This window comes from Bos javanicus, chromosome 19 (assembly GCF_032452875.1).
Source record: "Bos javanicus breed banteng chromosome 19, ARS-OSU_banteng_1.0, whole genome shotgun sequence".
Lineage (NCBI taxonomy): Eukaryota > Metazoa > Chordata > Mammalia > Artiodactyla > Bovidae > Bos > Bos javanicus.
This window is the reverse complement of record NC_083886.1, coordinates 28,823,281-28,840,063: the sequence shown is the minus strand read 5'-3', so window position 1 is coordinate 28,840,063 and position 16,783 is coordinate 28,823,281. Positions and strand designations below refer to the sequence as shown.

Genomic DNA, 16,783 nt, shown 5'->3' with positions numbered 1-16,783 from the left:
AAGATAATTAAGATGGTGTAATATAGCGCATATGGAGGTATACGTTAAATAGGGACATTATGGAAAGCCTTCCTAAAAGTTGACAGTTTAGTTGATGAGTAAAAACTATCCAGCTATCTAGGAGAGGAGTGTTCCAGGCAGAGAATTCAAGTGCAAAGGCTTTCTTCCTTTCACCATACATGAAACAATGGCAGAAATCTTCCAAAATGGTTTCTACCAATTCGGCCGTTACGGTTTTCGCTTGTCGAGCTTCCCCAATCCAAACGGGTCACTAGCTACACTACCAATATGGCAAGAATCCTGACTTTCCCCGCACTCTCCTCTCCTACTCTCCTTTCCCTTCGCCTCCGCCCGCAGGGGAATTGCTTGCCCTTACTTGTCATGGCGACTGTCCAGCTTTGTGCCAGGAGCCTCGCGAGGGTTGCTGGGATTGGGATTTTCCCCTCCCACGTGCTCCGGACTGGCGCTAAAAGTTTTGAGCTCTTCAAAAGTCCAGAGCCACCATCCTGGCCGCAGGTAGCCGCTGGTCTCCGGGGTCATCTAGCGTCCGACCTCGGAGCGTGCATCCCAGGACGGTGACACCCTCCCCTGAGCTTCGGGTAAGCTCTTGACTGAGACTGATGAGTCCTCTATGAGTCACGGGCTCTTGGCTCCTTGTATTTTCAGTTCGGGGGAATAAAGGGCTGGGGGGCGGTAACTGGGGGGTTAACGATTAGCGGCAGGGAGGGCGGGGGTCTTGGCTAGCGGCAACAACAGGAATGCAATGTTAGCAGGCCCGAGTGTAGATGATTGGTATGTTAAGACCAGCCGAACTCGAAGCTAAACACTTGGGCGGGGGAATGGGGCTTTGGGGAACCTTGAGCCGGCCTAAGGGGCTCTTCCCCACCACCACTAACTCCATCCCAGGGTGTGTGAAATAAGATGCACAAAGCATCAGGGTCTGGGACTTTCGGATCTCGAAACTTCGGGGATTCATGGCTCAGAATTTTAGAACGTGCAGCATCCCAATGGAACCTCGGGCTCCTTTCCGAAGTGGTTCGGGGTGATCCGGAAAGTCCAAGCTGCTAAGGTCCCATAACTTCCGGACCTTTGTCCTTCCTGGAGTAATCTTTCCCACTGGCTCTCAGCTCCGCTAGATGGAGAAAATCTGGTTAAAGGCTGTCAGTCGTGGAAGGGGGTGGGGGGGGCATGCTAAACGAGAGTTTTGCCCGCGAAGCCCTGCAGAACTAGCCGGGCCTCAGAGGCCCTGTTATTGTTTGGCTGTACATTTACATTTCTACCACTGCGGGAGCATTTCCGGTTTCTTTTTTTCGGAGCAGCCCACTATTCACACGTGAGGGAAGTAGAAAGAGAAAAGGTCTTTTATACTGGTCCTCATTACTTGTGAAAGGAGGCTGCTAACCCCTCTACTTTTTTCCCCCTCCTAGCCTGGTTAGCTACCGCTTTTGGAAAGGAAGAGGTATTCTTTTTGATGCAAACCTCAATCACTCCCCCTCTTTGAATGGTGTGCTCCATCTCAATCGACCGCTACCCAGGCGGACGCTACCATTGCGTGGACGGTTTGGGGTTTTTTTTTTTTTTTAGCGTCAGAGGGCAGACCCTGGGTATTTCGAGAATGGATACATTTGAGAATTAAACGATAGAAGAAAAACGAAGGGTCGTTTTTTGCGGCGGAGAAACAACTTCTTTATCTGGCTTTGGGCTGAACCATTCCCTTCTCGGACGCAGAGTGAACGTCGTGAAGCGGAAGGGGCGGGGCTTGGAGAGGGGCGGGGCCGATGTCTTCGAAGCTGCAGTTCTGTCTCGGCTGGTTTTGCCCGCGGGAGGCGGCGGACCGGCCTAGGAGTTCTACCCGTACCAATTTTCCGGCATCTTCATTATTTAGGGCGGGGTCACTTACCACGCACCTGCTACGAACATGACACTGCGCGGTACTTACGTGCTTTTTTCTATGTTAGAAGTAGCATTTACAGCCACCGCCTTTGATTTGTGTCACCGTGGATTTTTTTTCCCTGTTGGAGAACTTCTTATAAATGGAATCATACAGTTTGTGCTCCTTTGTGTCAGGCTTCTTTCCGTCTGTGAAATTCACCCATTTTATTGCATGTATCAGCGTTACCAATACTTTGTTTCTTTATATTTTAGTATATTCCACTGAATAAATAAACCATTGTTTATCCATTCTCCTTTTGATGGCCTTTGAGTGGCTTCTCATTTAAGATTGTTTTGAATAAAGCTGCTATTAACATTCTTAAAATTATTTTTGTAGTCATGTTTTTATGTTTTTGGATACTTAGGAGTGAAATTGCTTGGTCATAGAGTGAGGTGTTTATTTATATTTTTTAATTATATTAAAAAGTTCTAGTTATTCAAAGTTATTGTACTGTTTTACACTCCCACCAGCAAGATAGAACCTGTCTCAGGATTTGGTTTGTCAGGCTTTCTAATGTGGCATATCAATGTGGTTTTTAGTTTGCAATTCTCTGTTAAGTATGTTCCAACAGTTTGCATGTGCTTACTGGCCATTTCTGTGTCAGATATAAAGAGACTGTTCGAGTGTTTTCCCCATTTTAAAAATTGGTTCATTTGCTTTTTGTGTCCTTGAGGTGTTGGAGTCATTTGTATATTCTGGATAGGAATAATGTGTATCCTTTGTCAGGTACATGTGTTTTCTCCTGACCTCTTGCTTGTCTAACAACTCTTACAAGGAACAGAAGATTCATTTTTCTTTTCAGTGGTTTCTTTGACCTGTTTAGGAGATCTTACCCCAAGGTCGTGAAGATATTTTCTTATAGTTTCTCATATATTTTCTTTGAGAATCTTTCTAGTTTTAGATTTAACACTTAAGTCTGTGAGCCATAATTTATTAGTCAAGAACTAATTTTTTTCATGCTGTGAGTTCAAGGTTCTGTGTTATTTTTTCTTATGGCTAGCCAGTTGTTCTAGGTCCACTTGTTGAAATAGCCTTCCTTCCCCCACTGAACTGCTTTAATTGGAGTGCTTGGTCTATTTACATTTAATGCAATTATTGTTAGCATTTGGGTCTGAGTGCTATTTCCTATCTGTCTCCTTTGTTCTTCAATTCAAAAAGTTGAGAAAGAAACAATACCAATCTCACATAAACTCTTTCAGAATGGAGAGGCAGTAACATTGCCCAACTCATTTTATAAGGCCAGCCTAATGCTGTTAATATATACATAACAGTTGGAAAAGAAGAAATAAAATGGCTTTATTCACAGATGGTATGACTGTATACCAAAAGTCCTAATAGAAAATTCATTTTCACACTATGAGAACTAACAAGTGAAAGCTAAAACTAAAGGCAAGTTACAACTTTCAAAGGCAATATGCATACATTGTATTTTTATATAATAGCAACCTTGAATCTAAACTCATAAACCTGATGTGTTAAGTCATGTCTGAGCCTTTGCAACCCCATGGACTGTAGCCCACCAGGCTCCTCTGTCCATGGGTTTTTCGAAGCAAGGATACTGCAGTGGGTCACCATTTCCTTTTCCAAAGGATCTTCCTGACCCAGTGATCGAAACTGTGTCTCTTGCATTGGCAGGCGGATTCTTTACCACTGAGCCACCTGGGAAGCCACGGTGAAAAACGTGTCATACTCAGGGATAAATTTAACAAAAAATGGACAAGAGCTCTATATAGAAAACTACAAAATACTGCTGAGAGAATTTAAGGAAATTTTAGCATATTCATGAATTGGAACACTCAATGGTGTTAGGTGTCGGTACTCTTCAGAAAGATTTAACTCAATGATTTAAAAATGTAGAAACTGACAAGCTGATTCTGAAACAAAACATTGGTACAAGTTGGAGGCCTTAAAATACCTGATTTCAAGATTGCTGTAAAGTTACAGTAGGACTTGGTTGTACAACAGAAACTAACACAGCATTGTAAAGCAATTATACTCCGATATATGTATGGTCAGTTGTGTCCCAACTCTTTGTGACTCTATGGACTGGAGCCTGCCAGGCTCCTCTGTCCACAACATTTTCCAGGCAAGACTCAAGTGGGTTGCCATTTCCTCCTCGAAGGGATCTTCCCAACCCATGGACTGAACCCACATTATTAATGAATAGAGTCTGGGAAAAGACACATAAATGTAGTCAAATGATTTTCTGTGAAGGTACTAGAGTGAATCAGTGGGGAGAGGAAAGTCTCAACAAATGGTGCTGAAACAACTGGAGCAGAAAAATGGATTTTGGCCCACACCTCTCACTATACACAACAGTAAATTTGACATGGTTAATAAACCCACACATAAAACTTTCAGAAGAGAACACAGTATCTTTGTCTTGGTATGGGTAGGTTACACAGCTTTATCAAAGTTTGTCAGATTTTGTGATCAAAATAGTATGATACCATTTCAACCTATGTAAGTTTCACCTCAAAAACATTTGTGGGGTTGTGGGGAGTTACTAGAGGTACGGGTGAGACAATAAAGGCAAAATGCTTGATTATTCTTCAAGCTAAGTGATGGGTACTTGGGAGGACATTATTCTGTTTACTTTTTTTAATCTGATTAAAATATCCATTATTTTTTTTCCATCAGTATTTTTATTTTGGAAAAGTACATAGTACAAGAGTAACAACACATTCCCACCAAATAATTTTTAACAACATTTTGTCTTATTTTTGTCTCCATGTTATTTTAATTACACAAGCAATGTATAGATAGCACCTTTAAAAATTTTTTCTTTGTTAATAAAGCTAAAACCAGGAATTCCCTGACTATTTCACTTCCAGGGCCCAGGTTCAATCCCAGGTTGGGGAACTAAGATCCCACAAGCTTCAAGGCACAGCCAAAGGGGGAAGAAAAACTAAAACCCCTTTGACTCTACTACCCCCAATACCCTAAGCATACATACCCTCTCCCTGAGAATATCATCACTATTAAAGATTTTGTGAATTTGTAGTCTTCTTGCCTTTCATGCTTTTATATATATATTTATAAGCAATAAATAATCATTTTATGTGTTTGATTTCCATAGACTAAACTACTGTGTTTTGTTTTTTCTTGCAAATCGTATTTTCACCCAGTATGTTTCTGAACTGTAACAGGTTACATATACACATAAAATTCATTTCCGTAAACCACTGTAATGAATACACCGCATTTCATTTACCTATTCCTTATTGATGGATACCAAGGTTGTTTCTTGTCACCGGCCGCTAGGAACAACAATGTCATGAACATTTTTGTGCAAGACTCCTATTGCCCCCTTGCAATCATTTTTCTAGGACGTCCACTGAGAAACGGTTTTGCTAAGTAGCAAGAGGTATGGTTTTCAGTTTTACCAGATGCTCCCTTATTTCTTCCAAGAATCAATTTTTTTCAATTACACAGCTTCCAGCCAACAGAAAGTTTTTTGTTTTTTTTTTTCAAACATCAGGCCCTGGGAGAAGCCAGAGCATAATTATTTAGAGCTTGGGTATGGCTTCAGACAGCGTGTGTTCAAATCCCTGGCCCTGACTCTGGAGAGCTTTCTGAGCCTGGGTAACTCCTTTAACCTTGTTCTCTCCTCTGATGATAGTACCTACCTTACTTGCTTTTTGAGAGGATCACTGAGATAAGCCACTGAAAGCAGTGGAGGTCTATATAAACAGCAGCCATTGTTAGGATAGTGATAGGCCTGCCTCTCCTTTAAGTCCCAGCTGAGTTTACTGCCTTCCCAGGGGGCTGTTTTGGAAAGGCTCCGCCTCCCCAGCCATCCAGAGGGTCTGGTTCAGCCTCTGACAATTTAGAACTATGACCCCCTGATGTTCACACCCACGGGAAGTATCTGGTCTGAAGAGGTTTCCTAGAGAAAGAAAATGAGAATTCAGTTGCTACCAAGGACTGAGAGAGGGAGACCTCCTAGGTCCACAGGGCTATCCCTCTCCCTGTGGGACTGAGACCTTTGGCCCACCCTCCCAGAACAGCCCCTCCCAACCTGTTTACGGAACACAGTTGCCTGAAGGGGGTGAACTAGCAAAGATCCCAGCAGGACCATAAAAGTCCCACCCGCTCCCAGTCACAAAGCTCTCTCCAGCAATAATATAGAACAAGTAAAATTGGGATAACCATATAAAGAGAAGCATTTATTGAGCTCTTGCTATGTGCTTTTCTCAACTCTTTATATTTCCCGTAATCAGTGGGATACTATTTTATAGCAAAGGACATGGAAGCACAGAGAGGATCAGCAACCTTCCAAAGTTAAACAGTTATTAGACGGTGGCTCGGGACACAGGCCTAGCCTGTCTGCCTGCAGAGCCCATGCTCTGCCATATTTGCCCTGAAAGATTTAAGATGAGTGCGGTCATGCAGCAAACTTAACTGACAATACAGCATCAAACCCTGGGCTTTTGACTTCTGCGCCCCATCTCTACATAAACAGCTTCCCTTCCATAATAGTCTCAAAAGTTATTTTGATCATCTATCTAAGGGAAACCCTGGTCCTTTCCCCCAAGGCAAACATTTGGCATCCCACTGCTGTCCCCTCTTGCCTTCCTCCAGGCGCATTCAGAGTCCATTCCCCATCAGCTTTGGGAGCTATGATAAGTGGCACTTTGCCAGCCTTACGAAAGATAGCTCTGCAGGGTAGTCTGTAATGAAGTAAGCATCTTAATCCTAGACCTTCAAACAGTCATTGTTCATAAAAGCTCGTTCACTCACCTATATGAATTGTGGGCAGATCACTTAGCCTCTCTAAGACGTTCTCACCTGTCAAGAGGCAGGTGTGGTTATCCGGACAAGTAAGATAACCCAACTCCAGAAGATAGTAAAGGACAGGGAACCTGGTGTGCAGCAGTACATGAAGTCTCAGAGTCGGACACAACTTAGCTACTGAACAACAAGATACCACACGTGAAAAGATTTTTCACACTCTACATAAGTATGCAGACCCTATATCAACAGAAAGGTGCAGGTGAACCTTTGTGTGTGTGCGTGTGTGCTTAGTCGCTCAGTCACATCCGACTCATTGTGACCCCATGGACTATAGCTCGTCAGGCTCCTCTGTCCATTGGGATTCTCCAGGCAAGAATACTGGAGTGGGTTGCCATGCCCTCCTCCAGGGGATCTTCCCAACCCAGGGATTGAACCCAGGTCTCCCACATTGTAGGCAGATGCTTTACCATCTGAGCCACCAGAGAAGCCCATAAGAGCTTCTTGCTTGGAGGGGGTTGTCATTACCATGGACACAGAAGAAAAGTGTAGTGAACATGGACTTTGATCCGTGGGCATGGTTCTGAGCAAAGCTGATGACAAATTTGGCATCAAGAAAGATGGCATGTTGAAACTATTTGAAAGCTAGCCTGGGAAATGAGTTGGTGGTGACAGGGCCCTGGCCCAGGCCACAGCCACCCCCTTGTCCCCTTTGCTCCCTTGACTGCTCATAACCAGCTTACAGGCTGGGTACGAGGATTTACTTATTCACCCCAGTTATTGAGCCTGACCAGGTGCAAGCCATTATGCTAGTAACTGGTGAGCAAGACAACATCCCTACCCTGAAAACATTTATATTCCAATAGAGGAAACAGGCAAAATGAGCAGGGAAAGGTAACATAGTATAATTACCACAAGAATTAAAAGAAGGTGACCTGAATTGAAATAAGGTGACAGGGTTTGGCTGGCTAGCTGTGATGGAGAAGTCCAGGGAAACATCCCTGCTAAGGTGCGACGTTCATGATGAGGTCAGTGAGGAGGTTACCCTGTAGGGATGCAGGGCCCAGGGTCCCGAGTTCAGTGAACTGGGAGTGTCTGATAAGCATCAGAAAAGGAAAGTGAAGTCCGACTCTTTGCGACCCCATGGACCATAACCTACAGGCTCTTCTGTCCATGGGATTTTCCAGGCAAGAGTACTGGAATGGGTTGCCATTTCCTTCTCCAGGGGATCTTCCTGACCCAGCAATTGAACCTGGGTCTCCCGCATTGCAGGCAGATGCTCTACCATCTGAGCCACCAGGGAAGCCAGAAAAGGGAGAGGGTGCTAAGAGGTGAGGTCAGAGAGGTGGGCATGGGTTGGGCCCTGAGGGATTTGTAAGCCAGGGTGAGGAACCATCCCAGGGGAGCAGGTAGAGGGATGGGGGCAGAGGAAATGAACCAAGAGTTACTTCATCCTTATTACTGCAAAAGAGGGCAGAAATACATATACACTGAGGAAGGCCTGTGGATTCAGTGGTGGGAAGGTTGGAAGTCCCTCTCTGGTTGCCTTTATCCCTCAAGGAAGTGTGTGATAAGACTGCTGAGGTGTGGGGCAGGTGCCTCCCCTACCCCCCAGCAGATCCTCAGCTGCCAGGTGTGCTGTGGGCAGAGGGGGTCCCTCCTGCCTCCGGACTGGGTAACCCAGGGTTGGGTGTGTCTCAGGGTGGATCCTCACTTTTCTCCCTCCAGCGGCCACACAACCTTCCAGGGAGCTACAATGGAAGAATCGCAGGCAGAACTCAATGTGGAGCCCCCTCTGAGTCAGGAGACATTTTCCGACTTGTGGAACCTGTGAGTGGAGGTCTGGAGGGAGGGCAGGCTCACTGCTCAGCCTCCAATAACCTTGCCCCATCATGGTCCCCAGCCCCCTGGTAGAGACCTGGGAGAAACAAAAGCCAGTCCTGACTTTCTGCTCCTTTCTTTCAGACTTCCTGAAAATAACCTTCTGGTAAGGCCTGGGGCACGGGCGGGGCCTGGGGCTGCGGGTCCAGAGGGTGGGAACTGGGCCTTCTGACGGGCACTTCTCCCATCTGTAGTCCTCCGAGCTCTCCGCACCCGTGGATGACCTGCTCCCGTACACAGATGTTGCCACCTGGCTGGATGAATGTCCGAATGAAGCGCCCCAAATGCCAGAGCCTTCTGCCCCAGCTGCCCCGCCACCAGCCACCCCAGCACCAGCCACCTCCTGGCCCCTGTCGTCCTTTGTCCCCTCCCAGAAGACCTACCCTGGCAATTACGGTTTCCGTCTAGGGTTCCTGCAATCCGGAACAGCCAAGTCCGTGACCTGCACGGTCAGTGGCCCTGGGGAGCCGACTTCCCTATCAGTACCTGGCCATACAGCCTAGGGGTTTTCTGTTCAGAAGTTTGGGGTTCAACTTCAGCCTTTGCCTTTTTGTCAGTCTTTTTAGATCTTACCTAGTTAGTTTGTGACCTTTGACTCCATCCCAATGTTGCGTTTTCCCCTTGACCCTTGGGTTTTCATCCTTCCCGTCACATTCTCAGTATCTGTCGTGAAGCCATTTCTTCCTTTTTTCTTCACTTATTCATTCTGTAGCTATTGGAAGTACACTTCTGGGATGTGGACCCCCCACCCCCAACCCTGCCATCTCTAGCTACCCTGCCCTCACAGGACACCGCTTCCAGTCGGTACTTGGTGCTTGTACATTCGACCCTTGGGTACTTGTCCCCTGACCCCTCCGTTCATTCTTCCTCCTTCTCCTCCAGTATTCCCCTTCCCTTAACAAGCTGTTCTGCCAGCTGGCCAAGACCTGCCCAGTGCAGCTGTGGGTCGACTCGCCACCCCCGCCCGGCACCCGCGTCCGCGCCATGGCCATCTACAAAAAGTTGGAGCACATGACGGAGGTTGTGAGGCGTTGTCCCCACCATGAGCGCTCCTCTGACTATAGCGATGGTGAGCGGCGGGGACTGTGGATGGGACCGGCCTGGAACCCGGAGCCCCCAAGCCCCTAATTCCTCCCTGATTGCTCTCAGGTCTGGCCCCTCCTCAGCACCTTATCCGGGTGGAAGGGAATTTACGCGCAGAGTATTTGGACGACCGGAACACCTTTAGACACAGTGTGGTGGTGCCCTATGAGTCCCCCGAGGTCCGGTTTGGCAACTGGGTTCTCCGGGGGGAGGGGGTTTGTCTGTGACCACCCTAGGTGGGAGGGAGGGGGCTATCTCCTTCTTACTTGACCTCCCACAGCCTGTGAGGTGCGCAGAGCAGATGGGTTATCGCCATTCCACAATTGAGGAAACAGGCTCACAGAGGCTGACAGCCTCCCCGGGGCTGGGTAGCCTCACGGCCGGCCTGTGCTCTCTCCCAGATCGACTCTGAGTGCACCACCATCCACTACAATTTCATGTGTAACAGCTCCTGCATGGGGGGCATGAACCGGCGGCCCATCCTCACCATCATCACACTGGAAGACTCTTGGTAGGGACCACACACCACCCTCCACTCTAGCTTGCTCCCTAATCTCCGCCTGCCTGTCCCCGGGACCCCGCCCCTCACCACATTCTCCCACACTACCAGCCAGCGTTCCCTCTCTCTGCATTCCCTTTATGGACTTCTCTGCTCCTCCCTCCCTCCTTTCTCCAGCTTTGGGACCTCTCTTGCTGGGGTCTTCTCAATCTGGAGCTGGCGCTCAGGCTCCCCTTGGGATGGGGGTGGTTGGGAGTAGGTGGGGCCTGGTTCACAGGAGAACACAGAGACAGGGTCCCCCTTTCTGATTGCCTCCTGCTTCCCTCTTCGTACCCTGGTAGTGGTAACCTGCTGGGACGAAACAGCTTTGAGGTGCGTGTTTGTGCCTGTCCTGGGAGAGACCGCCGCACTGAGGAAGAAAATCTTCGCAAGAAGGGGCAGTCTTGCCCCGAGCCACCCCCTAGGAGCACTAAGCGAGGTGAGCAGGAGGTAGAAGAGGCAGCAAGGGTGCAGTTCTGCCCCCAATTCACTCTTTTCTCACCTTTCCTTGCTTCTTTCCCAGCACTGCCTACCAACACCAGCTCCTCTCCACAGCCAAAGAAGAAACCACTGGATGGAGAGTACTTCACTCTTCAGGTACCAAGTCTGGGGGAGAGAGAGGTGCAGTCTCTCACCCCAACTCCATGGGGTTGGATAAGGGAAGAAAAAAATATAAATGTAGCAGATGTGAGGTTAAGCCCATTTTTTCTAGTCATCCTTTCGTCTGTCCATGGCCATGATTCACTGGTGGTGGTGATGGTGGCTGTGGGGTTTAGTCACCCAGTCGTGTCCGACTTTTTCAACTCCGTGGACTGTAGCCCACAAGGCTCCTTGTCCATGGGATTTCCCAGGCAAGAATACTGGAATGGGTTGCCATTCCCTGCTCCAGGGGATCTTCCCCACCCAGGGATTGAACCCATGTCTCCTGTATTGGCAGGTGGAATCTTTAACACTGAGCTACTGGGGAAGCCCCTTGGTTCTTGTAGTGACTTTGCCTAATATTTCTTTGTTCCCTTCCTTCCTTGCCACAGATCCGTGGGTTTAAACGCTATGAGATGTTCCGAGAGCTGAATGACGCCTTGGAGCTGAAGGATGCTCTGGATGGAAGGGAACCAGGGGAAAGCAGGGCTCACTCTAGGTGAGTGATCCAGGTCTTCCCCAGTGCCCAGGCACACACACACACGCACACACACATATCTGCTGCTTTCCTGTGTTAGAAAGCCATGGTATTCCATTCTGGTCCTGCCTTCAAGGTAAAAGGCAGCTGATACCCTGCCGCTGGGTTCCAACCCTGCCCAGACATTCTTTAGACTTCCTCCACTTTCCTGCCTCCGGGAGTCCGAGGCATGGATGTTTCTTTGCCTATTCTAGCAAACCCTAGACTCTCAGAGCTAGGGTCTCAAATAGAGACCTGATAACTGTGGGATATCAGGCCTTGGAGTCAGATGCTCAGCCATCCAAAGTACTAAAGAGTCATGTTGGCCTTGTTACTTCCCTTCCCGGGCTCAGTTTCCTCATGTGTCAACTGGGGTAAGGGAAGATTAAGAGACTTACACCCACAAGTACCCCAAGGTGCTCAGTCAGCATGCCTGCCCTTGGCTGTGACCATTTTAACGTAAGTTCTCCTTGCTCCTGCCTCAGGCCCTTCGAAGCTCAGGTCCAGGAAGAGGGGCCCAGAGCTTCTCACTCCCCCTTCTCATCTCCTCCCCTCCCTTTTCTCCTCTCAGCCACCTGAAGTCTAAGAAGAGGCCTTCTCCCTCCTGCCATAAAAAACCAATGCTCAAGAGAGAGGGGCCTGACTCAGACTGATGTCTTCTGCTTCCTGTCACCTGCTGACATCCCCACCCATATCCCCTGCCCCTTCCCTGGCATTTTTTGAGACTCAGGTTCTTAGACCTCTGCTTGGTGCAGGTGCGCCTTAGAAACCCCCTGGGAGTCTTCATCTGCTCAGCCTGTGGCTGTGCTAAAGAGGCAGACCTGCGCTCGTGGTTTCTGGGGATTTGGGGGGTGCTGGCGCTTTCCAGCTTAGCTTTCAAGGTTTTTACTGTGAGCCGTGTTCGGGAGAGGTCAGAATGTGTTCCTGCATGTGAGGAACATCTTATAACCAGCCATACACTGGGTTGGAAAACTCAGTCCTCTGCCATACTAGCCAGGGAAGCTATCTTAAGTTGTTCGATTTTCTCCTGACTTCATTGTTCACATCTATAAAAAACTGATAATCATACCTACCTCACGGGGGGTTTGTTGTGAGGGTTAATGAAACAATGTATGTCTGGCCCCAAAACCATCATTTGATTACGTAATGTCTGGGACTTAGTGCCTTTTGTGGGTGCTGGTTCTTTGTCCCCCTGGGTGGATGATTTGACAGTTTCTGACTGAATGGCTGGTTAAAGGGAAGAAGTCTCCAAGTCCCTTCTCTCCTGGCCCTGCCAGATCATAACCCCTTGGTGAACCTCAGTGCCAAAGGGGAAAGCTCACCTTATCCTGGATCCCAGTGGCTTCCACCCCTGCTGTATCTGCCAGTACCTGTCTTATTTCCCCCAAATGCTTCCGCAGATTTCTTCTGTACTCTGCAAGGCACATCTCCATGTGTCACCCACACCCCTCCTCTTCCCTTTTTATATCCCATTTTTTATATCAATTTCTTATTTTACAATAAAACTTTGCTACCACCTGTGTGTCTTGAGAGATTGGGGTCAGTGCAGGGGTGAATTAAGGGAGTGAGTTTGGGAAGCAGCCACCTGAGTCTTCAGGGAACACATTTTTTTTTGGCGGGAGGGTGGCGGCAGGCGGCGCCAGTGCCTGGTTTCCTGGAGGAGAACAAAGCCTGGAGACTGGGTCAGTCTGCAGGCTGCATGACAATAAGGGAAGGGGTGCCTCCATTCATAACTTGGGAACCAACTGTCCCCCTCCCCTCCTGCCAGGGCTGGCACAAGGTCTCTGCTCCTGCTTCTAGGATTGGGCTGCTGCCCCCTCAGCCTCACCAAGGATTATGGGATTTAAATGTCTGATTTAGTAAGCCTGAGCCTCCAGGGTGGCCATCTGCTCCCCAGGAAAGGGGCAGGATACCTGGGTTCTCAAGGGGAAGGACAGTGGGTGCTATGGTGAGGAGAGAGAAGGCCTGCCAGCCAGGGTCCCCAGGAAGTGGGGGCGGCTAAGGTGAGGGCTGGGACATGGGACTGGGGCCTTCCCGGCGTCCCCACACCCGGGCCTCGTGCCAGCCAGCTGAATGAATGGAAGCTTTAAACTCTGCCAGGAAAACCTTTCAAAGGGCTTCTTGGGGTAGGGAGGAGAGTCGAGCCTGGGGAGCCCTGCACCCCCCTCCACCCGTTCTGTTCCTTAGGGCTGCCAGCTCCCAGGGAGCGGGGCTGGGGGCAGGCTCTCCCCATCATCCCACACCCGCCACTGCTGCCTGAGCCAACATTAGAAGGATGGCCAGACTGGGGCCACAGCTCATCTGCCTCCTCCCTGCGGGCAGAGAGAGCAGAGTAAGGTCCAGAGGGGCTTCTGGGACCACTGTTCCCTCAACCTGGCTTAAAGTCCCTGAGGGAATCCCCAGGCTTACCCTGAGGATCCCAGACAGCTGTGAAGCCACCAGCTCCCTGGCCTCGAAATCACACTTTTTCTTCCTTTCTGGAGAATGCCAAACACTACCCAGGATACCCAGAACCACCTCTTGTAGAGATCTTTAACTTTGCCATCTCTCCTCACAAGCCAGGCCCTCGGTAAACCAGAGCACTTGAAACTCGAAATTTCCTTGCCTCACTCCTATAGACAGGTCACCTTGAGCCTCTTTCTGACCAGTGTCCTGCACCCCCCTACACTCCACATTTCTCTAGAGTGTGTCCTTAGCTCTTTTTGTTTCTGCTCTACTCCTTCACAAAGCAGAGCCTTCCTTGCTCTGCCAATCCCTTTGTGTCCTGATAGGTTCAGTTCAGTTCAGTCACTCAGTCGTGTCCGACTCTTTGCAACCCTGATAGGTTACTGGTCTGAGAATTAACCCTGGGTTTTCAGGCCAGTTCTACTAAGCTATGTGACTTCCAATGAGTCCCTGACCTCTCTGGTCCTACTTGCTCACTTCCTTCCCTCTGGCTATATTCCCTCCTGACAATCTAGCCAGCAGATATTCATTGACCGATGCCTTACTGTGTGCCCAGGATTGTTCTATGTTGTGGGGACCAGTGGCAGACTTGGCCCTGCCCCCACACTCAAAGAGCCCAAGTCCTGTTCCGCTAAGTTTTAGAATAATTTTAAAAACTTACCTCCTTGATTTCAGGAACACAGGGGCCCCAAATCTATAACACTCAGTAGAAGTTGTACAATGAGGAAAATGTAAAGCCATAAATGTTTTCTTTATTTAGAAAAAGAAAAAGGAAGCTAGCATGCAGCCTAAAAATTAAAGATATAACTTATTGAAAGAGAAAGCCAAGTTGGTTGAAAGAATAAATTCAAAAGCAGGACTCAAGGGGGGGAAAAAAAGATACACTTTAAACAAAGAGAAAAACTCAAGAGTTTGCGGAAAAAAGGAACAGTAAGAGCAAATTAATCCAATGTTTAAATAAACTATTCCAGACCATAGGAAAAGTGGAATCTCCAATTCATGTAAATTTTTTGTGATTTCATTAATATTAAAACTTAATCAAGATACTAAAAAATTAAAAGCAAACTAATTTATAGAGATGCAAAATATCTAAATAGTATCAAAAAATATATATTGATGAATCAAAAGAATATTAACATTATAACCAAGTAGGGTTTATTCCAGGAGCATAAAATTGGTTTAATAGAGAGTCTGTCAACAGAATTCATTGTATTAATAAATTAAGGAATAAAAATATGATCATATCAACAGATGCTGAAAAGAATTTGATTAAATTTCAGCAGCCATTCCTTTAAAAAAGAAAAGAGTAATGGAGGAACTTTCTGGTGGTCCAGTGGTTAAACCTCTGTGCTTCCACTGCAGGGGGTTTGGGTTTGATCCCTGGTCAGGGAACTAAGACCCCACATCACTTGGCCAAAAAAAAATAGTAATGGAATACTGGTATTATCCTAATGGTTAAACCCTAAGGTCATTTCAATTTAAATTAGAACTATACAAGAAGACTTCCCTGGCAGTGTTAAGACTTACTTTCACTGCAAGAATGCCCACTAACATCAGTTTTAGAGCACTCAACAGGATTTTTAGAGATGAAGAAAACAAAACATTGTTTAAAAAATAAATATTTTTGCTTTTTGGATCATATGCTTATGTACCTAAAAACTAACCTCTTAGTTAATAATAGATGATGGAATTAAGCTAATTTAATAAGGTAGATGGATAGTAGATGGCAATAAAATAATTAGGGATAAGTTTCACAAGAATCACACAAAAAAATGAAAGAATGGCACAGACTCAATTTGGAGAAAATTATAAAACCTTATCTAAGGACATAAACCAAGCTCCAAACAAAAGGAAATGATAACCTGTTCTTACATGGGAAAACTTACTATCTGATAAAAAAGACGAGTTCTCCTGAAATAAAGATACAACGCAATTACAATCAGAATCTCAACAAGTCTTGATGGCTTTTGTTTTTGAGAATTGGATATATTTGTCATAAATTTATAGAGAAGAATAAGTGCCCCCAAATAACCAAAAAGGAATGGGCAGAGGGCTTGCTTGCCTTGCTAGGTATCAGAAAACAGACTATAAAATCAACTGGCATCAGATCAATATGGCTTGGTATAGGGAGTGATAGACAAGCCAGCAATGAATCCAGAAGAAGAACTCAGTATGTAGTAAAATGTATTACACAGCCAAAGTTGGCATTTCAGTTCAATGTGTTTAGTTGCTCAGTCGTGTCTGACTCTGCAAACCCATGGACTGTAGCCCACCAGGCTCCTCTGTCCATGGGGATTCTCCCGGCAAGAATACTGGATTGGGTTGCCATGCCCTCCTCCAACCCACTCCAGGGGATCTCCCCAACCCAGGAATCAAACCCAGGTCTCTTTCATTGCAGGCAGATTCTTTACCATCTGAGCTACCAGGGAAGCCCAAGAATACTGGAGTGGGTAGCCCATCCCTTCTCCAGATCTTCCTGACCTGGAGGATCAGTGGGAGGAAGTAAATTAAGAATTTTTTTTTTAATGAAGCTGATACCCTAATAAAATAATACGAGACTCTTCATTTGTACCACACAAAGAGAAATCAAAATAGACCAAGTGTGGGAATTTCTTGGCAGCCCAGAGGTTAGGACTCCAAGCTTCCACTGCAGGAAGCCAGGGTTTAATCTCTGGTCATAGAAGATCCCTCAAGCTGAGAAGTGAAGCCAAAAATAAATAAGTAAATAAATTAAATTTTTAGTTGTATTGTTTTTTAAAAAATAGGCAAAGGAATTAAGGCATATGTAAAAATTAAAATGAAATAAAATCCTGCCCAAAATATTTTTACAAAATATGAATATAGCCTTCTGGAAATTCCCTGGCAGTCCAGTGGTGAAGACTCCGTGCTTTCACTGCTGAGGGGTAGGTTCTATCCCTGCTCCCTAGTCTGGGAACTAAGATCCCACAAGTCACGCAGTGTGGCCAAAAAAAAAAAAAAGAAACCACTTTTTAACAGTAAAGAAGCCACCACA

The 16,783-nt window shown here is 46.8% G+C and overlaps 1 protein-coding gene across 1 annotated transcript; it reads left to right on the top strand.

Moving 5' to 3' along the window:
• Positions 1-418: 418 nt before the first annotated feature.
• On the top strand, positions 419-12,841 carry TP53 (tumor protein p53). Its single transcript, XM_061389664.1, has 11 exons — positions 419-599; positions 8,396-8,497; positions 8,633-8,654; positions 8,743-8,997; positions 9,431-9,617; positions 9,698-9,810; positions 10,033-10,142; positions 10,472-10,608; positions 10,693-10,766; positions 11,201-11,307; positions 11,897-12,841. The coding sequence occupies exons 2-11, from the start codon at positions 8,424-8,426 to the stop codon at positions 11,976-11,978; spliced, it is 1,161 nt and encodes a 386-aa protein (XP_061245648.1). The 5' UTR covers positions 419-599; positions 8,396-8,423; the 3' UTR covers positions 11,979-12,841.
• The last annotated feature ends 3,942 nt before the right edge of the window (positions 12,842-16,783 follow it).